Here is a 27,084-nt window from a genome sequence, read left to right as displayed (position 1 = left end):
TTCTCTCCAGCAAAATCATCTTTTAAATGTTATGTGAAATTCAGTTCTTTAATGAATTCAGAGAGAACAATTTGGGAAAGAGAATGGAATGTAAGATGGTCATTTTCTACAACGTCCTAATAAGCCTCTAGTTTCCCAAATCCAGTTGTGCAGACACCGGCTATCGAGGAACAGAATGAAGGAGAGGCTTGTCTGTCTTTCTTCCTCTCGTGTACCTGAACCTCTCTTGTCCACGGAGTGTCGCCACTCTCTGAGGCTGAGAGTTCTTCCACTAGCACCGATGGGAAAACGCCAATTCGACCACTGAACTCCCCTTCCCAGAAGCCATCATCATCTTGGTTTTCTTTGTTCAAGATACGGATAATTGCTCCCTCAGGAAAGGACAATTCATCACCCGTCTGGCCCTCATAATCGTAAAGTGCTTTCACAAAACAGACTGGAAGCAAGAGAAAGACAAACTGATAAGAACAGACAAATGCACTGCTTTGTCCTTGACTCTAAGATAAGGTAAGGTCTTTTCTGTAGCTGGTCTCAAACTTGCCACAATCCTTCTGCTTCAAACTCCCGACTACTAGAACAACAGGTATACACATATCATGTCTAGCCAGCTGGACAGATTTCACCTCCACCCTTGGGCTCCATAACAACTAGCAAACATCATATAAGACAAGATTAAGTTCTAAGTTTTTATTCACTGAAAGTAACTTTATGCTTCTGCTAAACAGGACTAGTGTTATCAAATATAGGAAGACATAGGACATAAAGTAACTTCCAGGTACTAGTTTAGGTCAGAACTGTGACCAGACTGAGTGTCTTATTTTAGTCTTTACCACTAGCATCTCCATTGAGGCTGCCTGAAACGAGTTCTGCTTCTGTGGAATTGCTGGATGTGTGGGACCGACTGTCCAGAGCAGCCAAGGACTGCAGCATGCTCAGTAGGCTGTTTGAGGTGGGAAACTGTAGGTATTTTTCTGGAACATAACCCACTTGTCCAACTTTATTTCGAGCCTGGGCAAAAGACAGGGGAAAAACAGGTTTATATACACAATTTGGACAGAACATCCCAAGAACCAAAATAAATGCCTAAAACATCACAAGAAGGGGTGATATGAGCAAAGGAATCTACCTTTACCCAGTCTTCCATATCTCCATCTTCAATCACTTCTAACACCTCATGCTCCTCAATGGTCAACTCATCTGGTTGAGAAGCCTGCAATGTAGGATGGCCATGGACAAAATAAAAAGGTTAGATAAAGAGCAGATGTGAGCTGGTCATAACAAAAGCCAGGGATCAAAACATTGAAATGATTTTGAGCAACAAAATTTTAGTGTCGTAAAACTATCATAATGAGGTGAAGTTTTACTTCAGAAAACTAAACAAAATAAAACTGCAACAGAAACTGGATCCTCAAGAGGTAATCGGGTTCAGTGAGCAGAGTGCGATGCTGGAAGCAAAGGGCCTGGATGTTGGCTCCAGCTCGCTTCTCTGCTGTGCTTATCTGCCATAAGTTATTCAGCACAATGCCTCCATTTATTCCAAATGTCACCCTTGCCATTTTCTGAAGAATGGTGGTCAATGTGGCAAGAATAAGCACAGAACCAAGATGACCTGGGAGGCATAAGTAACTGAGAAGGCACTTGAATGGCAGTACTACCAGAGGCTATCATGGAAGTGCATGCAGTGGAAACAAACACTATGTACATGGATTGCAGTGTAGCTTGAGCAGTGCCTAGGGCTCCTCTGGAATCACTGTGAAGTTGTGGCCCAAAGAAGTTATGAGCAAGCCAATGACTGAGGTTGGGTTTTGCTCCGCCTTGAGTATGGAGACTGGAACTGATCCAAATGGATGTTTTCCACTAGCTGTAGTTGCTTTACTGTCTCTGCTGGCACTCACAACCATGTCTGCTTTTGAGAAACAGAACCTGAGGAAACTCAGATGCTCCAGAGGGAACTCCACAGGAGAAGAGTCTCTAGCAAGGCTTCCTTAAGAGTCTTGTCTGTCACATGTGTCTTCTAGTTATCTAGCAAAAAGCCTTCAGAGCTTTCTTTTCTCCAAGTCCTACTATCTCACAAGGCTTTATCGTTCTTCCAATCTCAGACTCAAGTACAAAACATCTCCAAATTATACAGACAGACAGAAGGCAATAAAGTGAGAAACATTTCCTTTTCTTTGGTGGGATTTAGGATCTCACGTAACCGAGGCTGACCTCAATCTTGCTATATAGCTGAGCATGACCTTGAAGACCTTGGATTTCTGATCCTCTTGCATCACTTACTGAGTGCTAGGATTACTGGTATGCTGCACTACAACTGTTGAGAGTAACTTCCTGAAACACATTTCACATTTTGTTTTTGTTGTTGTTGTTTTTTGTTTTTTTGAGACAGGGTTTTCCTGTATAGCTTTGCAACTTTTCCTGGAGCTTACTTGGTAGCCCAGGCTAGCCTTGAACTCACAGAGATCTGCCTGCCTCTGCCTCATGAGTGCTGGGATTAAAGGCATGCGCCACCACCACCTGGCTCACATTTCATATTTCATCAAAACCCAGATTATGAATGATGCCATAGCTTCCTGACATAGAAACAGGACTGAAGATGAATGACCATTCAGAATATTCTAATGACAGATTTTGTTTTGTTTTGTTTGTTTTGAGACAGGGATTCTCTGTGTAGCCCTAGCTGTCCTGCAACTCACTCTGTATATTAGCCTGGCCTCACACTTAAGAGATCCCCTGCCTCTGCCTCCCAAGTGCTGGGATTAATGGCATGTACCACTACCACCCAGCTCCAATGACAGGTTCTAAGTAGATTACTTCTAACTTCAAAATATGAAGAAATCCCCATCCATTTACTCTTCATATTTTTTTCTGTGGAATTTTTTGTTACTCTGAAACTACATTGTGTGCTAGGCAAAGTAACACATGCCTATAATCCCAGGTTGAGACTAGAGGAGTTCCAGGCCAGCCTGGGCTACAAAGCGACATCCTGTTTCAAAGGAACAAACCTCCAAATACAACCAAACAAAACCACTAGCATAAGGGACCTTTGTAATGAAGTCACTTTCCTAAGTACATGGCAAGACTTAGTATGGATACAACCAGACTTGAATGTGTGTGAAAGCAAAGCAGGAGGGATCAGAGTACAACATGCTGCTGTCCTGTGACAAGCCATGGAGGTCCATGTGGACTGTCCAGCTTCACAGCAGCAGGCCAACAGAAGCGAGCACTATGAGTAATGGTGCACAAGGTCTACAGCGAGTGGGCCCTGAGGCCTCTCAAAGCCTCGAGCCAGCATATGCTTTCCTGCTCTCGGAGCACACTGTGCTCTTCCTTGCCTGTTTCTTCCCTTTGTTCTCTGTCTGCCGGCCCTCCTCCACCTTTCTTTCCCCTTTTCTTTATTGATTTTTCAAGACAGGGTTTCTCTGTGCAGCCCTGGCTGTCCTGACACTCACTTTGTAGACTAGGCCAGCCTCTAACTTAGAGATCTGCCTGCCTCTGCCTCTCAAGTGCTGGGGTTAAAGGTGTGTGCCACCACCTCAGACTGCTGAGTAGTCCAGCTTCAGTCAGTTTCTATGGGCAAATGACCTTAAGATGTCGTTGAGGGCTGAAGAGCTGGCTCGGCTGTTAGAGCACCAGCTGCTCTTGCAGAGAACCCGGGTTTAATTTGCAGCACCCACATGGCAGCTCACAGCTGTTTGTTAATTCAGTTCCAATGGACCCAATGCCCTCTTCTGGACTCTGTGGTCACCAGGCACAAATGTGGTACCCAGACACATATGCAGGCAAAACACTGATATACATAAAAAATAAAATTTTAATTTTTCTTAAAAAAAAAAAAAAAAAAAAAGATGTCCTTGGTCTTTAGGTTTTTTTCCCATCACACCCCACCCCACCCCCAACTAGAATATAAGGTCCATTTCGGGTGAGGTTTTTTGGTCAGTGCCACATTCCAGAACCTAGAAAAAAGGCACTGCTGGTACATGGAGGTGTTCATAGTATCTGTTAAATGAATGGGATGTCTGATATAATATTTTCCTTATAGGGTTACTGAAGAGATTAGGAATAAGCAAATAAAGAGTAGCTCTTACTATTACTTATGATTTGTGGTGCAGTGCACATATTTTCCCAGGACAGCCATCATGAGCTACTTGCTTAATTTACTTCTGGGAGACCTTTGCATCTCTCAGACACTGATTTCCATGCACAATACTCCAGCTAGTTGTTCATCCCTGTGGTCTCCTACTAAAATGACTTAAGAGTAGGGCTATGTTTTTTTTTTTTTTTCTCTCAACTCCACTACAGATAGCAAATAATTAATAAATGGCTACTAAATACACAATCTTAATTCTGTGTCCCTTAAGTCTGAATACTCTCAGTAAGTCAGAAATCCACTCTCACCTATCTTTAATTTCCTGTATTTTGCTTTCCTGGTTTTAAGATTCATGTTTATTCATTGTAGAAAAGCTGAAGAATGGCACAGAGATCTTGGAGATACACATACAATTTGGTATTCTTTCTTTGTATCTGACATTTATAACAAGGTTTGTTTGTTTGTTTTGGGGACAGGAAGGGTCTCGCCATGTAGCTCTGGTTGGCCTGGAACTTGCAAAGATCTGCTTGCCTCTGCCTCCATAGGGCTAGCATTAAAGGTGTGCACCACCACACCCAGTTCTTTTAAAAAATTGCTTGAGTTTTGCCTACATGTATGTCTGCACACTTTTGGAAATCAGTTCTCTTTTCCTATCACATGGATTCTGGATAAAGCACTCAGCCAAGGGTTGGAGATTTGAACCCACAGTCTTGCATGTTAGTGAAGTAAGTAATTTACTAAGTAAATTTCTGATCCCTAGACAGATTTTTCTACTTTGGTTTACCATAGGGAAATGATCAGATGTCAGCAGAAGTGATGGGGAAGAATATGAGCTTTCTGAAATCAGTTGGGGGCTTAGGACACTCCATTTAATTATCACAAATCCTATTTATGGAACTTTCAAGGAAATATAACAATAAGAAGTAACATCAGGAAATATAACATCAGAAGTAACAACAACTTTAAGCTTTAGCTTTATATCTTGGAAGATCTTTCCAACTATCTCAGAAGATGACTTCAAATTTTCAGAAGATTATCAAAACAAGTTACACTTGTAAAAGCTCTAACCCTTTTAGGAAACAAGGAGTATTATGTGTTTAAATATAATGAATGGATGACAAAAGCCCAGGAATTACTGGTATTGAGTAATAGATGTAGCCAACATTTAGCACCTGGGGTGCTGGTAGGTTATCAGTGTACAACAGTTGGAAAATTTTCTCTATACTCCCCCACCCCATCATCTCTGGCATTATTATCCTCTTCTACTGTGTCTTATCACAGTGGGGACAGAGGAGGATTCACTTGTTTATGCCTTCCTTGCATCCCTCATTTACTCCTTCCACAATTATTTCCTGTGCCCAGGCATCGTCACAGGTACTGAACACACACAGATAAGGCACACAAAGTTTCTGTGGATCTTCAGTGAGGAGCCAGACAAAGAAATAGGAAAACAAATAAGATAAAGTTTAGCTGGTCACAAATGTCCAATTACATGTTTTGTGAGGTTATGGTCAACAATTAACTATAACATATGCAGTGGTCTTGTAAGATTACAATAAAAGTCAGGCATGGCAGTATTGATTTGTCTGTAATCTCAGCACTTGGGAGGCGGAGGCAGGAGGACTGCCCCAAGTCTGAAGGTATTTCTACATAGGCTACAGACTGAGACCCTATCTCAAAAATAAAATTATAATGGAGAAACGTTGTCATCTAATGATGTTGTCATCATGACACCATAGTGCAACACACTCCTCATGCTTGTGGCAGTGACTGTATGAACAAATCTGTGTTTCCAGACTTACAGAAGTATGGTACATACAGTTATGCAGAGTATACAGCACTGATAATAGGAAAGTATGGCAATGGCAGTGAATCTACTGTACTATTTTTTCTTTTTTTTCTCTTTTTTTTTTTAAAAAGGTTTATTTATTATGTATACAGTGTTCTGTCTGCATGTATCCCTGCAGGCCAGAAGAGGGCACCAGATCTCATTACAGATGGTTGTGAGCCACCATATGGGTGCTGGGAATTGAACTCAGGACCTCTGGAAAAAACAGCCAGTGCTCTTAACCTCTGAGACATCTCTCCAGCCCCTTCTGTTTCTTTCTTTCTTTCTTTCTTTTTTTTTAGTTTTTTTCGAGACAGGGTTTCTCTGTGTAGCTTTGCGCCTTTCCTGGAACTCACAGAGATCCGCCTGGCTCTGCCTCCCGAGTGCTGGGATTGAAGGCGTGCGCCACCACCAGGCTTTTTTTTTTTTTTTCTTAAAGGAAAGAGATTTTAAAAAAGATTCATTTTATTTTAATTATGTGTATGGTATAAGTATAGTTGCCCCTTGGAGGCCAGAGGCCTGGAGTTGGACTAACAGGTACCTGTGAATTGTTCTACGTGGATGCTGGGAACTGAACTTGTGTCCTTTGTAAGGGCAACAGGAGCTTCTAACTGCTGAGCCCTCTCCTGCAAGGAAGGTGCTTTTTGAGCTGGGCTCAAAGGGAAAGAAGTAGGGAGTTGAGACTTGAGGAAATGGAGTTCTAGGCAGGAGTGAGCAGTACAAAGACGTTCAGGGGAGGAGTTGAGTGCCCCTGGAGTCTGAACTGCGGCTACTGTGCTGGATTTTTCCCACAACCACTTTGTAAGGCATTTTTCTTTTGGTCTCAATCTTGCAGGGGTGGGGGTGGTGTGGGAGAGTCCTAAGGGAAGGTCTATGCCAAGCTGGGTCATGAACTCTAGCCACTGAGAGTTTATAAGACTGTGCTCAGTGCTTTGCTATTATGGAAGTGTTACTTAGTCTTCAAAGGAGATACCATTCCTGCGAAACAGGCAAACAAATAAACCAAGAAACCCCAAAGACAAACAACCCCCCACCCCAAACACTGGTCTCACAGAGACGGAGTACATTTGGGTAGCTCAAGAGCAACAGAGACAGCGGTATTGAGACAGGGTTTCTCTGTGTAGCCCTGGCTGTCCTTGAACAGAGCTCTGCCTGCTTCTGCCTCTGAGTACTAAGATTAAAGGCATGCACCAACACCACTGGGCTAGAGACAGGGTTTTAAGCAGAAGAGTCGATGGCAGAGTCTCCACATCCCATTGCTATCAACAGATGGCAGCTTCGTGCTAGCCAGCACAGTGTGAGCAGTCAGTTTCATGAATTCCCAGAGTTGTCACAACTTACTATCACCAACATAAGGGGAGACACAAACCTTATAGGAATAAACAACTTTGCAGGTAAGTGGATAATTCCTTAAAGTGCCAGAAGGGCTGGAGCTGCTGTCATCAAAAACATCCATGTTGTCTTCAAACTCTTCTCCTTCTTCTCTTTCAGCATCTGTGTTAAGCTAGGAAAAATTAGAAGCCATTGGCTACTTTGTTTATTTCATGAAAACGGTAGAAAACAGGGAAAAAAAATCACTTAAATCTGATTGTTTCAAAATAATTCATCAATTCAACCACACAGAAATGGCTGTCCTCAACTGCATTTTCCATGTTATAAAGACCAGAAAACATTTAAAATCTACAGTTTCAGGCCACTTGGAGTTACACACACGAAAGTAAAATGTCAAGCTGGGAAGCTGCTGGTTTTGTAGAGGTACTTGCTATGCAAACATTGATGACCTGAGTTTCACCAGCAGATCCCATGGTGGAAGGAAAGAACCAATTCCCAAGGATTGTCCTCTGTATTCCACATGCACACCACGGTACATTTGTGTGAGCACACACATATATACACACATGCAAGTACAAACAATAAATAAAGTAAAGCATCTCAGTGGTACACATGTATAATTCAAGCATTTGGGAAGTGGAGGCTAGAACTAAAGGCTGGCTTTAGCTAGATGGTGGGTTCTGGACTAAATGAGACCCTGTCATAAACAAACTTTTTCAAGTATCTAAGAAATAATTTATCAGTATCCCTTCACTTTTTGCTATTAAATACTAGCTAACAAGGTCCTCTTAACATTTTAAATTCTAACATGAGGAAACAAAGATTCCTACGTAATAACATGTAGGAATGATGTGGAGAAATAGTCTATAACTATGGCAGATAGAAATGCAAATTCACACATTGTTTTTAGAAAATATAGTGCCCAACACAGGGTTCAAGCTATGACCAATAGCAGAATTAAATATGATAAGGTGCTCTGTTACTGAAAGACACTATAAGAATCACAAGAAGGGGCCGGAGATACAGCTCAGCTTAGAAGAGTACTTGTCTAATACACAGTGAGACCTGGGTTCTGTCCTCCACACTCCATTTACCAGGTGTGGTGGTGATGCATGCTTGCAATTTCAACACTCAGAAGGCAGAAGCAAGAGGATCAGAAATTCAAGGTCACATAGCAAGTTTGAGGCCAGCATGAGCTACAAGTGACCCTGTCTCAGAACAAACAAAGCAACCAACCCATTCATTCCTACAGTGAAGCCAGGCATGATGTATCATGTCTGTAATACCAGCATTCAAGAGGCTGAGTCAGGAGGACTGCTTTGAGTATGATGCCAGTCTAGGCTACAGAGTGACACTTGGTAGTACTCTCAGCACTTGCGGGGCAAAGGCAGGATTATCCTTGGCTATATAATGAGTGTAGGCCAGTTTAGGCTACATGAACCCCTGTAACAACCAATCAATCAAACAAACAAAACACAAACCCCAAACAAACATAAAACAATAAAAAACAGTCAAGGAAAGCCCACCACAATGAGATACTACTTTCCATTCATTTGGGTCTTTATCATCAAGAAAAGAGAGAATAGCATGCTGAAGATGTAACAAAGCTGAAACCCTGTAGTGGGACTGTAAATGACACAGCTGCTGTGGAAAAACTATAATGTTTCCTTAATAAATTAAACATAGAATTACATATAGTTCAGAAATTTCCCTGGGTATATACCTAAAAGAACTGAAAGCATAGACTTGAACAGATGTTTGCAAACTGATGTTCACAGGAGCAATATTACTACCGCCAAAGTTCCACTGACAGAATAGGTAAATGAAACACAGTACATACATATAATGGAATATTACTCAGTCTTAAAAAAGAAGGAATGCTGGCTGACATACCATACTATAGGGATGTACTTGAAGAAATTACTCTAAGTGAAATAAGCCATCCACAAAAGGTTAAACATCACCTCCATTTCTTTTGTGTTTTTTTTTTAACTTTTTTTATTATTAAATGTTTATTTATTAAAATTTTTTCCCATTCTACATACTAACCCCAGTTCCCCCCTCCCTCCCTTTCTCCCTCCCACTCTACCCCCATCCACTCCTCAGAGTGGGTAAGGCCTCCCATGGTAGTCAACAAAGTCTGGCATATCAAGTTGAAGGAGAGCCTAGCCCTTCCCCATTGTATCAAGGCTGAGCAAGGTATCCAACCACAGGGAATGGGTTCCAAAAAGCCAGTTCATGCATCTGGCATAAGTCCTGGTCCTGCTGCCAGGGACCCCACAAACAGATAGAGTCACATAGCTGTCACCCACAGTCAGCGGTCTAGTTCAGTCCCATGCAGGTTCCCGAGCTGTCAGTCCAGAGTCAGTGAGCTCCAACTAGCACCGGTCAGCTGTCTCTATCACCTCCATTTCTAAGAAGTATGCAGAGTAGTCAAAGTCACAGAGATAAAGTTATACAACATTTGTTGGGACTGAAGGTAGCTCATAGGCATTATTGTTTACAAGGTACAGAGTTTTACAGTTTTCATTTGGTTGTTTATTTGAGATAGAGTCTCAATATGTATCCCAGACTGGCCAGAAATTTATGTATCTCAGGCTTGTCTCAAACTTGGAATTCTTTGCTTCTTCCTTTTGACTACTCAGATTACAGGTAAGGGCTACCATGGCCAATCAAGAGTCCCTCCTCCTCCTCTTCCTCCTCCTTCTCTTCTTCTTTTAAAAGATTTTATTTTTAAGTGTGTGTGTGTGTGTGTGTACACCAGACAGTGGACAGAGACATCAGATCCCCTGAAGCCTGAGTTACAGGCAGTTGCTAGCCACCTATTGTGGTGCTTGGAACTAGGTCCTCTGCAAGAGCAGGACAAACATTCTTAACCACTGGGCCATCTCTCTAGCCTCTTAAACATATTTTATATATTCAGAAGAACTTGCTTTCACACTCTATGAAAAGTTACAGACATTTTAGCGTATTACACAAAATACAGACATTTATAAAAATGGGGTTAGAACAAGTTTCTAAAAATATATACAGAATGTTAACATGCAATGTGCTTTGGTACTGGGAATCAGTCCAGAACGATTTATCTTGCCAGCATGGGCTGCTGATACTAAATATTCCTTTTGCCTCCTCTGTTTTCAGTTCACATTTATTCCCACAGAAAAGACTAGAAGGCTTTCGTAACAACAGGAGCCACTGTCAGGTGCTCTGATTGGCTCTAACAGCTTTCTAAAACACAACATCTAAGACTAATTTCCTCCTTCCCCTCCATCCTCTTCATTGTTCTCGAGTTTTCTTGACCCAGCATTTCTAAAATCTCAGTCTTCCTTTGTCTCTTATCTTAAGGACTACACTCTCAACACTTCTTTCTTTCTTCTTAGCCATACTTATGCATTTCCTTCCTTAATTGTTGTAAAATGCTTACTCTTCCTGCAAGGGCAGTGAGAAGAACCTGTGGGAGTTAGTTTTTGTAGTGGCTCTCTCCTGGCACCTTCAGCTCCGTGGTGCTCGCATAGGGAGGGAAGCAATGGGCCTCCGTCTAACTGGTTGGATGTGAATATTGCCTATATCACGCACTTGCTGTGTGTGACTCTGGGCAAGTCATTTGGTTTCTAAACTTCAGTGACACCTCATGTTGCTAATGAAGACAACTATTTTTTCCACAGGGCTATCATAAGGATTAAAGGAGGCAATACATTTTAAACCTTTAACACTCACTTGGCAAATGAGAGGCACTTAGTAAGTCATTATCTTTTACTGGTTTTAGGAGGCACAGAGAATCAGATGAGGAATTTACTGACACCTAATACAAGGGGAAGGAGCTACTAGCAGAAATTGACCAGCACCTCTGAACTCTACTTGAACAGAGAAGTGACCACAGAGCAGAGAACCTTACTCTAAACACTGTCTAAGCAATAAGATATAAATGTCTGTTTCAAAGCAAGATGGAATACTAGGACCCAGATTTGAATTTCACACCAGAAACAACTGAAAAAAATTGGCCATGGGTCTGTAAGATGGCTCCACGGGTAAAGTTGTTTGCCACCAAGCTTCAACTCAATTCAATCCCTGACCCTCATGGTGCAGGAGTAAATGAATGACTCCTGCAAATTGTCCTTTGACCTCTACTTGATAAACATGGCATGCCCCACTCCCAGTAAATAAATGTAATAACATAAAAAGTATGGTCAAAATATATGAAAGTTTTCAAGACACAGGCCACCAAGCAACAAGACAGTGGTGTCTGGGGAATGGAAACAATTTGCTCAACTTACTGTCAGAAAAAGTTTCCAGGCTGAGGACGGTGTGCCCTGTGAACTGAGGAGTAGAACTGGGAGTTCACGAAGGCCAAGGCAGCTAGAGTTCAGACCGAAGTAACAAGGAGAGCAGAAAGAGATCCTTTGCAGAGGAAATTTGCAGAGGCCTCAAGTCTTCAGCTGAGAAGTGCTTAGTATATGAGTATGAATAAAGTAGCTGAGGCTAGAATAGAACCACCTAGAAGGATCAGAGAAAATTATCTCTAGAGCTCACACAGGTTTGGAAATGACTCCTGTTTCCCCTAAAGGCATAGCACATCAGGTGGGGCTCACAGAACATCAGCAAGAATATGGAACACACGGGCAATCTACCAAGTAGATGTAACTGCATTTGTAGAACACAGTACCCAACAGCAGCAGAATGCACACTCTTGTATATCACATACTGGGTCACAAAAGAAGTCTCAGTAAATTTCAAAGAACTGAAGTATGTTACTGATCTACAGTGTAACTAAATTAGAAATCAAAAACAGAAATGTATTTGGAAAGCCTCTCCAAAATTTGGAAGCTCAACAACATATTTCTAAGTAAGTTACCACTCAGTGAAGACACTGAAAAGCCAGTCAGAAAGTATCTTGAACTGAATGATAACACATTAGCAGAACCATGCAAAGAACCTAAAGTAATATGTAGAAGGAATGTTTACCACATGCCTCCACAACAAAGGGGAAAATGTCTAATATCAGTATCCCAGCCTCTACCTGAAAAAGTCACAAAAGAACAAATTAAATCCCAATTAAACAGAAAAAAAGGAAATAATTAAAATCTAAGCAGAAATTAATAAAACAAGGAAACAACAACAAATGAAACCCAAAGTTAGCTCATTGTAGAGAGCCATCTATCTGATGAACCTTTATTAGAACCAAATGGTCACAAAAACCCAAGAGACAAAACCCTACCGGAATGAGAGTGGTGACTGACACACCTACAGACCTCCAGAGAAGCAAATAATCACAATATTATAAACAACTTTACCCAGGAGCTTCAGTAATTTGGATAGAACAATTTTTTTTTTTTTAACAGTAACAACAAAACTCAAGCCAAATTATCAAAGTCTATTAAAAGGAGAACAGCCTCTGCTGGGCAGTGTCAACATCAGCAAACCCAACAGAGAGGAAAGTCAAGGTCAGCCTGGTTTACATAGTGAGTTCTAGGCCAGTCAGGGCTATAAATGGAGATCCTGTCTCAGAAAGTCAGCCTTTCCCTAGCACTTTAAAATTTTTTTTAATTTTGAGATAGGGTTTCAGTAAGTTGCTCAGGCTAGCCTTGAACTTACTCACACAGTAGTCCAGATCTTGAACTTGTGATCTTTCTACCTCAGGCTGCAAGTAACTGAATCATAGACCTGTGTCACCAGGATTAGTTTCTTAAAACACTAAATATATACCCATTATATATCCTAGTCAAAAGCATATGTTGGTAGTACTTATCCTACCCAAATTCAAGACTTACAAAATTTTAAGTAATAATAATAAAAAAAAATAGCCCAGAACAACCAAATGTCCACAATGGGTAGAAGGATAGTAGACATCTACAGCTATACAATGCAATATTGCTCAGCAATGAAAACAAATGTTAACATATAGTAATAACGTGTGATCCTCAATATCATCACACTGAGTTTTCAAAGTTCCATGCAGAAGAGTAGATATGATTCTCTTTATACAAATCCAGAATACAAACTAACCTAAAGTGCCAGGAAGTAGATCACAGTGGTTAATTGAGGAATAGAAAATGAATGAGATTACAAAAGAGAATGAGGCTCAAAAAACCAAAAAACCAAACAAACAAAATAGATAAACCAGGCTGTGGTGTCACATGCCTTTAATCCCAGCACTTGGGAGGCAGAGGCAGTCGGATCTCTGTGAGTTCAAGGCCAGCCTGGTCTACAGAGCGAGATCCAGGGCAGGCACAAAGCTACATAAAGAAACCCTGTCTTGAAAAACAAAAACAAACAAACAAACAAACAAACAAAAGAGAATGAGGAAAGTTTGAGAGAATAATAAATATGCTTACTGTCATAACTGTAATTCTTTTACTAGTGCCCACATATGTCAAAACATCAGAATGTATACATTAAAACATGTGCAATTGAATGTATGTTTTTCAACCTTCAATAAAGCTGCTGAAATACCAATTAAGCTTGGGAATTTAAATGTCAACTGGTCACACAGTACACAAAGATTTAACATAACCACTAATGGCACTGGAAATAAAACACTCAATGATACTTAAAAAAAAGAAAGAAAGAAAGAAAAAAAAGACCTACACAGTAATTAAAATGACAGAGATTAGAAGAACACAGAGAAACCCCATAGAGTAAGGGCATGAAGTCTGAGGGCTGTAGAGGCACCTCTGGGTTCAAACGTCACCTCTCCTTACTCAGGCCTTGAGGAGATACTGAGTCTCCCAAGCCTATCAGTTCACCTGTAAACACACTCAGAGTAACATGTTAACTAACTCTTCTCATGCAGATAATGTACAAATACACCTGACATAACTAACACTCGAGCCCCACTTCTTTTAGTGGTGATGATAAAATGGGGGGAAAGTGCTTATCTTGAGGATGAGATGAATATTCTTTGACATGACCATGGGTAAGAAACTGTCACAGGAACTTTATTAGTATTATCACTATTTTAATTATTTTTGAGAAAGGCTCTCATGTAGCCCAGGTTTGTCCCAAATTCACTATGTAGCTGAGAACAACCTAGAACTTCTGATTCTCTTGCTTCTATCTCCTAAGTGCTAGGATTGTAGGTATATGCCATCACATTTGGTTTAGATGGTACTGGGGATTGAACCCAGGAGTTCATGCATGTTAGTCAAGTGCTCTAACAATCCAGCTACATCTCCAGCACACTTTTAAAAAGAAGAAACTATTTTTTGTATTCAACAGAAATCAAACTGGATAAAACATTAAGTTTTAGCTGGGCAGTGTTGACACACACCTTTAATCCCAACACTTGTGAGGCAGAGTCAGAGACAGAGGCAGAGGCAGATGGATCTCTGAGTTTGAGGCTAGCCTGGTCTATACAGTGAGTTCCAGGACATCCAAGGCTACACAGAGAAATCCTGTCTCAAAAAACCAAAAAATCTCCCCCCAAATTAAGTTTTTACAAATGTGAATTAGTAATTTTCTAAAAACTCTTATTACACATAAAATAAATATTGTTAACAATAATATTGACAACATTTACATATTATTCCATTACTTAAAGGAAATATCACTACATTTTTTGTTTATTTATTTTGTTTTGGCTGCCCAGGCTAGCCTCAAATCCCTTCTCCCTTAGCCTCTCAAGTAGCTGAGATTATGTGTACCAACCTATCTAGCTCATCTTCTTTTTTGTTGGACATTCAAGTGATTTCAGATGCACATGCACACTTTATTTAACCACACATTTCTGTGATGAATCACATAGCATCTGCTTTCCTTACTAATTTTTTCAAGAATATGATAACAAATATTAGCAGTATTTCTCCCAGCGTTGGGAAGAATACAGGAAACATTTCACCACTGGTAACTATGGGGATTTTTAGAAAGAGATTTATATTATTTTAATCATGTGTATGTGTGTGTAGGGGATATATGCACATGAATGCAAGTGCCCAGAAGTCAGAGGTGTCAGATTCCCTCAGAGCTGGAGTTACAGGCTGTTGCATGCTGGGCAATTGAACTCAGGTCCTCAGGAAGAGCACTATGTGCTTTCAACCACCAAGCCATCTCCCCAGCTCTCTACTATAGTGATTTTGTGGCACAACAGATCTCTTGAGTTTCAGTCTTCTGATCTTATTACAGTTATGTATCCTTTGACCGATGCTTCCTAACCATCCAAGCCTCTGGGAAACACTATTCAATTCTACCTCTATGAGTTCAATGTTTTAAAATTACCATGTTTTCTTTTTGGGGTGTGTGTGTGTGTGTGTGTGTGTGTGTGTGTGTGTGTGTATGTGTGTGTGTTGTGTATGTGTGTATATAGTGCTCAGAGGACAATTTCAGAAGTCAGTTTTCTCCTTCTACCATATGGGTCCCAGGTATCACTGAGGTCACCAAGCTTGGTGACAAGTACTTTCCTCTGTATATGTGCCGATTAGTGGGATTAATAGTGTATTATAGCTATGCTAACAGTCAACGAACTGTACAGCTGGATATACTTCTCTCAGTGGGATTTTCAGTCCCACTCCCTTTTTGGTCTTGGCTACTGGCAAGTGAGACAAGTTCTCTCAACTGTAGATATTAACTTAGATGTAGCCAACGCTCAGCAAAGGGTCTCACGAGAAGGGTGGCTGAAAGCATACTTAATGCAGTAAACTAAACTGATCTTACTAGAATTTGAAATGTCAATTTCACCAGAATTTTGGGTTTTTTAGAACATGGATCTTATTAGTTTCAATATAAAAGACTGCTGTCCCTTTGAAAGTACTATAAATATGAAAGCAATTGAAGATTTTTTGCAAGGATATTCTTTTTACAGTTTCTATTTATTTCATTATAGAAATCCATTCTTTCTTTTAATTGGGATTAGCTCAAGCCCACAAACAGGTTTTCATATTTTAAAAACAAATTCTATTTGATTGCAAGGACATTAGGCAGCTGGAGAGTAAAGGTTAAGCATATTAATCTCCTTGCCTTTCAACCACATTATTCAGCACAGTCTTCAAGATGCCTGGAATCAGGATTTATTTCTCTGCAATTCTGCAAATGTCAGATCCTTAGGGAGGCTGCACAGCAAAGCAGACTGACTGTCAGATCGCCTAGTGTAACTGTTGAGGGAAGTCATGCAGACAGTGTCAGTTATAACCAGAAAATCTAGGAAAAAAGGAGACTAGAAAGAATAAAAATCTCATGCTTTGGGAATCTGTATTACAGAAAACAACCCCAAAATTGAAAAAAGAAATTTAGTTGTTTCTTAGTATCCAATAAGGACTGTATCGAGGATCCCTTGTGGGAACCAAACTCCATGGATGCTCAGGTCTCTTACATAAAATGGTGTAGTATTAAATATTACCTATGCATATCTAACAGACTATAAATGCTATAGAAATAGTTGCTATATTATATACATGCTTGAGGTATACTGATCAGAGAAAAGTCTCTATTTTCAGTACTGATGCAATGGAAAAAAACCAAACATTTCATATTTGTGTTTGTTGAATCCATGCATGTAAAAGCCATATTTATTATGAATGAACAATTGTATACATGCAAATGTTACATAGAATGACCACAGAGACTCTAAAAGGAGGATTAGGAAGATTATACAGTGACAAGGAACATTAGACTGAAAAAATATGCAAAACTAGCCTTCCTTATTATTTGTTTATGTAATTTTAAGGGCTAGGCTCTAAACTGAGTTATGGGTTTAAATGAGAGAAGGCAGGATAATGACAGAAGGGAGGGATGAGCGACTCAGTGGCTCATGGTGTCACTGGCAGTAATCCATTCTTGGATAGCTCTCTGTAGGCTCTAGTTACCCAACAACTAAGTATCTCTCTGTCCCTCTACTCCCTCTCTCAAACTGGGTCTGATTATATAGTCCTGGATGCCCTGCCTTTGTGGTCCAGGCTGAAGGTCAGCCTTGAACTAAGAAGATCCATCTGCACCTGAGTGCTAGGATCAAAGACGCACACCACCATGCTCTGCAGCTCTTTTTAAATGTGTCACTACATTCTGGGATTCTTTTCTTTCTTCCTCCCAATCCTATATTCTATATAACAGCATGAGACAGGAGGAAGAATTATCATCTAAGTATGGTTCTCTAAGACAGATTATGTAGTTTAATGACATTCACCTTCCATGAGACACTCTTTAGTTATACCGTCACTGTCTATGATAGTCATCATGTTCCCCAAATGACTAATGCTTTTGTTGGCATCTACAATGGAAGAAAATATTTGGTGGCCAGAATGTGTATTTCAGCCTCATGTTCCTCAGCCAGCTAGCTGTCAGTTTGAAGGGGTACAAAATTCTCTGAATCATTTCAGTGTTACTTAAGAAAAAGGTTAAATATCGGGGCTTCATTAAGCTATTTTATGACTTAAGGTTTCCTTTAGTAATACAGCTGATAGATCTTCCATAAAATATAACCTCTTAAGCTGAAAAGGGGAATACAGGCTCTGTAAGACTGGCAAGAGGGTAGGAAAGGTGGGACAAGATTGCAAAGTACTGCTTTCCACTTCCTAATGAGCTGATGTTTAGAAGCCCCTATGCACATCTCATTTATTCACTTCCTTCAGATTCATAAGCACAGCTTCTACTTAGCTCTTATTAAAGTCCATCAAGGCCCACTTCAGATGACATTTCTTTATGGGCAAACTCTTCTGGAGCTAGTACTGAGGTTTTCTGATAGTCTTTCACAGAATAAAAAAATTCTGGGGTTAGAGGAGATCATAAGAGTTGGTTAACCTAATATTCCCTAAGAAATCCAGAAAGGAGTGATTTTTTTTTTTTTTGCAAGGTGTGCTGATGTTGACATAAATGACCTGAAGTGTGCCACACAGAGACCTAGTCACATATCATATACCACTAAGATCTATAAAGGTCTGCTGGCTCTCCCAGTTGCTAAACACTGAAGAAAGACCAAGTCCCATTCACCTCTAATATATCTAGGAAAGAAGCAAAAGTTGAGGATATATGCCTGCTCAACGTAATTCATCCTCAAAAGGTGCTGACTCAAGCATAGTCATTTTAACTGATTGAAAGCAGAACTGCTACAGAGCACAAAGAAGCTTATGCCTCAAACCTGATGTTACCATAAACTGTAAAACAGAACAACCCAAGGCAGATGAGAAATTTAAAGATGTAATAGGAAGATGTTCCATGACATCAGGACAAGCTCTTCTAACCTCAAAGTCAAGTATATGATGTGCATGAGTTCCAACCCCACAAGCCAGATTACCACTAGTAATGAAATAAAATAAACTTTCAATAGATTGTTTTTTTCTTATACCATAAACCCCTTCATACAGTCTTTTTAAATATATAAATGTATTCCCATTAGGAAATCAGAATGGGGTTGGGGATTTAGCTCAGTGGTAGAGCGCTTGCTAGCCCTGGGTTCGGTCCCCAGCTTAAAAAAAAAAAAAAAAAAAAAAAAAAAAGAGGAAATCAGATTGTTATGTGGAAAATGTGACAAAACATCCAGGAATGTTTTTTAAAATTGGCCAGTTTCTGTAACAAGGATACCTAACATCTGCCAGGCACAAATATTAGAGCATCATGAACAAAGTTAGCTTTTTATTTACCACTATTGCATCCTTCCATTCCTCAACTCAGTTCTTCTTTCAACAAACACTACATATCTGCTGTACCATGGTACTTTGCTGTGTGCAGCAGAGCCAGAAGACATGGCCATTATATTCCACAGAGGATGACAGACAATAAAAGAAAACAAAGAAAAGAAACAGACACCATAAAATCTATGAAGAAAACAAGCTGTGTGCTGGTTATTACCTGTCAAACTCTACTTGCACTGGGTTCTAGCTCTGCCCCAGTAACTGAATTCACCTTTAAACTGAACCTGTGTTAGATTGAGCCTTTTATGTGTCTGTGTGGTTTTTTTAAATTTATTTTTATTTTATGTGCATTGGTGTTTTGCCTGCATGTATGTGTGAGGATGTCAGATTTTGGAGTTACAGACAGGTATAAGCTGTCTAATGTGGGTGCTAGAAATTGAACCTGGGTCCTCTGGAAACATAGTCAGTGCTCTCAACCTCTTAGCCATCTCTCCAGCCAGAGCCTTGTATGTGTTTTATGTGTGAGTGTACATTCGTATTCATGTGCATGTGGAGGCCAGAGGTCAGGCCTGGATATTATTTCTTAGGTACCATCCACCATGTTTTTTGAGACCTGGTCTCTTGTTAGCTGGGAACTTACCATTAGGCTAGCTCCACTGGCTGGCAAGTGAGCTCCAGGATCTGTCAGTCTCTACCTTCCCAGCACAGGAATCACAAACATGTGACACCATGTCTGGCTATGTTACATAAGTTCTGGAGCTTGAACTCACGTCCTCACACTTGCTTGATAAGCACTTTACTGACATAGTTCTCTACCTCTGCCCCTACATTCTAAAAAGACATTTTACAACTCTCCAAATGTTCATGTTCATATCACTAGACCTCCGAGAATTTCAGAAACACTAGGTTTTCTCTTCTACTACTTTCAGCTAAAATTCTATTTACCTTATAAGTGGAATAATGGGTTTGGTGTTCAGACACCAATACCCCAATTGTTGGCAAAGTATTCTTTACTGTATTAAAAAACAAAACACTAATACACTTGTTTTCTTTTCCCTATATTAAGTTTAAATGAAGTCACAGAAACAACCTCCCACTATTTTTATTATAAATTTTCACCAAGTTTGCCTATAGAGCAAGTAACAGTCAGTCCATGAAATCCAAGAAAAGAAACTATACCGAATGTAGAGTGCCGTTGCTGGTCACAGCTGGAGGGCGGGCCCACCGCTCATTTTCTAGCTCCTCCATCACTTGGTTCATGGCGCTCTTCAGCCACGTGTCCACAGAAACCCCAATCTGCTTTAGTAGCTCTAGCCGGGCTTCAGCTTTCAATTTAATTATCTAAAAAAACAAAACAAAACAAAAAAAACAAACAAAAAACCCCCACAAACAAATAAGATTGAAGATCAAAGCAATTTCCCTTCACACTGATTAAATTATTTCCAACTTATTAACAACAACTTGATATTTACCAGCAACCTATATTTTTTCACCTACAGAGAGCACATGAACACAACAATAGGAACTTGGGCCTTCTCCTTGTGCATGTGATTCATGTGCTCTATCACTTAGTCACACCTGTTGCACTTTGCACTGCAAGAAGACCATAGAATTGATGACACATAAAACAGAACATGACTAGGAAGAGATGAGAATGCTACAAGAATAAGGCTTAGAACATTTTGAAATCCAGCATCTTCAGTAGTCTTTTAAACAAACTCTAATCATGTTATCCCTTGTTGCCCCCCCCCACCCAGACAGGGTTTCTCTGTAGCTTTGGAGTCTGTCCTGGACTAGCTCTGTAGACCAGGCTGGCCTCGAACTCACAGAGATCCTCCTGCCTCTGCCTCCCGAGTGCTGGGATTACAGGTGTGCGCTACCACCGCCCTTGTTTTAAAATGCTATGACTTTGGACTAGGACTATGTTTTATTCCTAAAAGAAAACAAAACACATTTATTTACTTAGTATATGTATATACATCTGATGAGTGCAGAAGCCTGAAGAAGTTGGAAGAAAGCAATGGATCCCCTGGAACTAGATACAGATGGTTGTGAGATAACATGTGGGTGCTGAGATTGAACCCGGGTCCTCTGCAAACAAAGTTAAGTACTCTCAGCCACTGAGCCATCTCTCCAGCTCCAACTCTGGACTTCTGAGTAAAAATAATTTGGAGTAAAATAGCCTTTACACTCTGAAATATTCTTTTATGTCTTCCCATGGTCTTTTATGGTTCACATCATTACACACTCTTCCAGTACATTAAAATTCTACCTGCTTGGTTGAAACCAGTCCTTTACATGCTTCATGATGGCTGCGTATCTTCTGAGGGCCAGTTAAAACATCCCTTCTGTGAAGGTTGTTCTAATGATTCTCCTTTCTTGGGCAGCACATCATACCCTTCCCTCTATTCCTAAAGCACTCTATGTAGATCTAGTCATAATGTGAAAGGCATTAAACACCTAGCTGTTTAGCTCTTTACTTTTTGGACATAACTGAGCCTCTTTTAGCACTGGACAGAGACATTCTGGGCTATTCTCCTAACATATGTTTAGTAATCATCTCTGAATGAATTCCTATATAAAAGCACTTTTACTGCTCTTCCAAGGAGATACTTTTCCTTAGAACTTTAGTTGAAATTAATCTTGAAAGACTGCCATTCAATGACACTGACATAAAGTCTTTTCTTTTAAATAATAATGCTTAATAATATTTCTTTTTATTAATATCAACATTTTCCAGCATAAGCTTTAAGAGCTTTGTTTTTGACTTGGCTGCTATTAATAAACAGTCCTTTTGATTTTAAATTAAATCATGATGAAGCTGCCGGAAACACTAGAGCTTGAGAATGAAGAGTTGTTCTTCACCAAATTCAAATGGAGAGTAATTGTCTATTTTCTGGCCTTTGTTCCTAAACCATAGGTAAGTACTCATAAAATGACAAAAGTGAACACACACACACACACACACACACACACAAACACACACACACAAATTATAAATGTAAGTCATTTGACCACTAATGCAGAGAAACAAGTGTATTTTATTTCCTCAACATTAAGTAGTCTAGTTTACAGTAAGACTTATTTATTGATTGACTGATACAGGATCTCACATAGCCCAACTAGCCTCAAACTTGAGGCCTTGAACTTCTGATCCTAATGCCTTTTCCAAGTGCAAGGATTACAGACATATTTTATTATGGTAAAATATATATAGAATAAAATTTCTATTATAATTATTTTCTCCTATTTTTGAGATTATAATATAATTACATTTCTCTCCACACCTTTCTTTCTCCAATTTCTCCCATAGATCCCTCCTTGCTCTCTTTAACAGCCACAGCACCTTTCTTCATTAATTATAATTACATCAGCCACAGCACCCTTCTCATTATTACATGCATATATGCATATACATATACTATTTTTTTTTGAGCTGAGGATCGAACCCAGGGCCTTGTGCTTGCCAGGCAAGTACTCTACCATTGAGCTAAATCCCCAACCCTATACATATACTATTTTAAATATACAGTTTAGTGGGTATTAAATATATTAACACTGTTGTGCAACAATTATACCATCTACTTCCTGATTGCTTTCATCAGATACAACTAAACTAAGGGCTGGAGAGATGGCTCAGTGGCTTAGAGCGCTGGTTGCTCTTCCAGAGGTCCTGAGTTTAACTCCTAGCACCCACATGGTGGCTCACAACTTTCTATAATGGGAGTCGATGCCTTCTTCTAGTATATAGATGTACATGTAGACAAAACATACTCAAATACATAATTAAATAAATATTTAAAAATATTAAAAAAACCCTAAAATTCTATGCATCAAACAACAGTTTCCCATTCTCTTTCCACAGTCCTGATAACTACAATTTGACTTTCTGTCTCCATGAATTCAACTGTTTTGGGTACAAGCATGAAGTACTTGTGACTGTCATCCTCTGGTTATTATTTGCATTGAATTATCTTCTTCCATCTATTTATTTTAAATCTATTTTTGTCTTTAGATTTAAAGTGTGTTTCCAATAGACAATATATGGTTGAGTCATATTTTCAAAAGATTTTATTTAAATTTTACGTGTATAAATGTTTTGCCTGTATGTATGTATGTGTACCATATGTATGCCTAGTGCTCACAGATGTCAGAAGAGGGCATTGGATTCCCTAAATGTGGAGTTACAGAGAGTTGTAAGCTACCATGTGGGTTCCGTGAACCCAATCCAGGTCTTCTGCAACAGCAAAAGGGCTCTTGATTCTAGTCCCTGTATCATTTTTAAAAAATCTATTCTGCTGATCTGTCTTTTAGTTAGAGAATTTAGTACACTTATATTTAAAGTCATTAGTAATGCAGAAGGATTACTCTGTCAGCTTGCTATTTGCTTTGTCTATGCTGATAGCTTTTTATTCCTCCCTTCCTGAAATGAAGTACTGTTTTCTTTTGAATTTAGTTTTTATTTTTAAAGGTTTACTTACTATATAATTGTGTGTGTGAGAGAGTATGTATGTCTTTGTGAGCTTATATGCACCATATGCATGCAGGAGCCTCTGGAGGCCAGAAGAGGGCAACAGATTCCCTGGAATCAGAGCTAGAGGTGGCTGTGAGCCCTCATGAGGGTGGTGGGAAGCAACCTGGGTCCCCTGAAAGAGCAGTAAGCACCCTTAACTGCTGAGCCATCTCTCTAGCCCAAAGTTGGTTTTCATTTTTGTACTAAGATGTTTTAATTCCTTTCTCATTTTCTTTTACAAATATCTGTATATTATATGTATTTAATGTATATATTTATAGGAAATTACATTAAATATCTTAATGCCATAACACTCAATTATTGATTTGCAATTATGTATATCAGATAATTAATGTGTGTCTATATGTGTACATGTGTATGTGGGTGACAAAAAGGCATTACAAAAAATTCAAATACTTAAAAAAAACAGGGTAAAAATATGATTACTAATGTTTTATTTAAATAATTGTATCATTCTAATTTTTTATTGTTGTTGTTGTTTTTGAGACAAGGTTTCTTGGTGTAGCACTGGCTGTCCTGGAACTTACTCTGTAGACCAGGCTGGAACTCAACAGAAATCTGCTTGCCTCTGCCTCTCCAGTGCTGGGCTTAAAGGCAACACTATGCCCAGCTCATTCTAATTTTTAATTAGAGGCTGATAAGAATACCATGGCTAATGTAAATATTCTTGTGAGAATTGTAGAAATCATAACAATGTAATAGTAGCTTATTGTGAGATGTTAATCTCATTATAAGCATCTGGCATGTAGAAAGCATTCATTAAATAGCTGAATTAATCAATATGACTTTGTCTCAAATTAGCCAGCCACTTAAGAATTAATCAATCACCACACAATCTTTAGTCTCTGTATTTAAACTTTTAGTTTCTTTTCACCGAAAAAGTTTTGTTCATCTATTATAGAGTATACAATGGTTCTTATTCTAACTAGCAATAAAAATGGCATGGACCCACATAGAGAAGACACTAGACAAAGCAGATTGATTAACAAGGGAGGGAACCATTCATGTTGGTAGGAATTACAAAGAAAGCATGAAGAATATGATAAAATTTTAATCAGTGTTTTTCTTTTGGAAAAGTATTTATAAACAACAACAACAACAACAAAAACAATGCAAATAACAATATGAGTTAGGAAAAGAAAAAACAGTGGATTGATTAGTCAGTTTCTCTGAAGAGTTCAGTGATCTAGTCTATCCAAAAACTTCAATAGGACAATCCTTCAATTGTTGCCCTAATAAAATATGTCCTCACATCTACTAACTAATTTTAGCATGGCTATTTTTGACTATCCAATAAGTAGAAACTTAAGTGAGAGTTCATTTGAAGACAATTTCACAGATATTTCAAACTAAGGTAATGGCTGTGATATCATGGTTCTATATTTTTAGTAAGAAAATTATCTTTGAGATTATAGATGTAACTGCCTGTGTCAGGAGAGGTAAGACATTCTGTTGTAAAACTCCCTCTTCATATTTTTAGTTTTAATATCGAGTTTGGCATACTGAGAGGGACAGTAGGTCACTCAATCTAAATGAAGACTGTGTGACCTATTACTGCTACACTAAGGGTGAGGTGGAGCAGCTTGGTGGAGTTAAGATCCTAGACAGTGACACCATGGTGGAGTCTGGAAATGGAAAATATAAAGACATCCCTTCAGAAAAGTTTTGAGACTTGTCTAAAAATATTCATTCCTGTTTCACTAATAGTTTTCATCCAGTGTGGATAGGAGCAAGGACAACTCTTTCACCACAAGCCAGTGTTTACCGCTCAGTAACTGCCTGCCAACAGTATTTGGCCAACACCTTGTAGAGGTTTCCTTGGGACCCTGGGTTTAAAGAGGAAAAAGGCTATTCATTGCACACACTGCTCTCCCTCTATGGAAGCTTGAGGTTCAGACTGTGCCAGGAATACTGTAGAGGAGGGCACAAGAACAAATGGCATGTCTGTTCTGACTCAGCACCTCCATGGGACAGTGCTCAAAAAATGCTTACATTCCCTGTGCTTACTTACACTACCTCTCCATCACCCAACTCCTGAACCATTTCCTTAAAACTTTTAAAAGAATATTAAAAGTCACTAGTTTAGATGAACCCTCAACTAGTACAAGAATTCCTTATTCAGATGCCCTAAAGACGTTGGTTCAAAATCTATGTGTTACATTATGTATGTATGTGTTCATGTATGTGTGCATTCGTTATATGGGGCATACACATGGAGGCCAGAGGTCAATGTTTGGTATCTTCCTTGATTTAGCTCCACATATTGTTGTTGTTTTTGGTATTCTTATTATTTTGAAGCAAGGTTTCATTCTGTAGTCCTAGTTGGTCTGGAACTCAGTGTGAAGACTAGGCTGGCCTTGAACTCAAAGAGATCTGCCTCCCTCTGCCTCCTGAGTACTGTGTTAAAGGCAAGCACCACAACACACATAACACATTATTACCATTATTTTTTTTTAAAGGCCTCTTGGTTGGGCACTGGTGATGCACGCCTTTAATCCCAGTACTTGGGAGGCAGAGGCAAGCATATCTCTGTGAGTTCAAGGCCAGCCTGGTCTACAGAGTGAGATCCAGGACAGGCACCAAAACTACACAGAGAAACCCTGTCTCAAAAAAAAAAAAAAAAAAAAGGCCTCTCATTGAACCTAGAATCTCAGGGATCTATTTGTCCCCACCTCCCCAGTGCTGGTTATTAGATGGGTCCCAGGGACACTCAGGTTCTCAGGCTTGCATGGCAAGCACCTGACTGAGCCAGCCCTCACCTAGAATCTTTTCTCAACTTACAATGCTATATTATATTCCGTAGGGTATATGCTTGGTCACCAGAAAAAAAACATTTCCTAATCTCAAACTCAGGTCCTTCCTGTCTTCATCCTTTGGTTCAGATCTGGCCTGCTGGGTCTGCGTGACATACACTTGTGCTGCTTTTCTCACTTTGACTCATCATATACCACTACTGGCTACTACTCAAGTTCCACCTCTGTGCTAACAGAGCTCCTCTGGTTCTGTGTGGTCCACCCTGCTCAATAGCCGTAGCTTTATGCCGCCTTAACAAGAATATAATCTGGTTCTTTTATTTTATGTGTACACAAGTCCTCAATGAATTGGCTCCAATCACAGTTTATCTCCTTTCCATAACCATATTTTCTTATTGCTACCTTGACTCTAATCTTATCTAACTGCCCAAGTTTACCCTATGTAAACCACTAATTCATTGCTTCTCATTTCAACTTCCCCCTTCTACAGGGGGCCCGGGTAGGAGAGGTTTCATAGCTATACAACCCTAAAAAGGTCTTATGACTCTGTGGACACAGAGATGGTTCATTGTCTTCAACTTAAAATTCCCATGCAGAAACTCAATTAAAGGGGCATGTTATAACTGTGACACCATCCTAGAACTGAATGACATGCTACAACAGGCAGCTGTCCTTACCTCTGCTTTACGGATATTTTCTCTAGCTTCATCTATTTTCTGTTCCAGCTCTGCTCGACTTTGTTCTGATACAGCAATTCCATGACATTCCAGATCATTTAGAACCTATCAAAGGAAATAAAGATGACTGTTTTTGTTCTTGTGTTCTTTCCTTGAGCATTTAGGTAATTCCAAAAGGTTCAGTGGCTAAAGCCATGACTCATTTTTAAACTTTTACTTTTTATTTAACTAATTTATAAACTGAAAGTTGTAAAACAGAAAGAGCCCCTGTCTTAGCTTCCCCAATGGAAACAACTCACAAAATCATGCAATAACAAT

At 39.5% G+C, this 27,084-nt stretch overlaps 1 protein-coding gene across 2 annotated transcripts in view; it reads right to left on the bottom strand.

Annotated features, from left to right (window-relative positions):
- Fchsd2 (FCH and double SH3 domains 2) overlaps nucleotides 1–27,084 on the bottom strand; it is a 213,222-nt gene that overhangs the window by 6,629 nt on the left and 179,509 nt on the right. For both annotated transcript variants that reach the window (XM_036187261.1, XM_036187271.1), the window contains 6 exons: nucleotides 26,767–26,871; nucleotides 19,982–20,143; nucleotides 7,285–7,419; nucleotides 1,127–1,210; nucleotides 831–1,008; nucleotides 216–436 (listed from right to left, as the gene is read on the bottom strand). In XM_036187261.1, the coding sequence (XP_036043154.1) occupies nucleotides 216–436; nucleotides 831–1,008; nucleotides 1,127–1,210; nucleotides 7,285–7,419; nucleotides 19,982–20,143; nucleotides 26,767–26,871 (885 nt within the window). The remainder of the gene's footprint in view (nucleotides 1–215; nucleotides 437–830; nucleotides 1,009–1,126; nucleotides 1,211–7,284; nucleotides 7,420–19,981; nucleotides 20,144–26,766; nucleotides 26,872–27,084) is intronic.

The sequence above is a fragment of the Onychomys torridus genome, chromosome 1 (assembly GCF_903995425.1).
Source record: "Onychomys torridus chromosome 1, mOncTor1.1, whole genome shotgun sequence".
Taxonomy (NCBI): Eukaryota; Metazoa; Chordata; class Mammalia; order Rodentia; family Cricetidae; genus Onychomys; species Onychomys torridus.
This window is presented reverse-complemented; position numbering and strand designations above follow the sequence as displayed.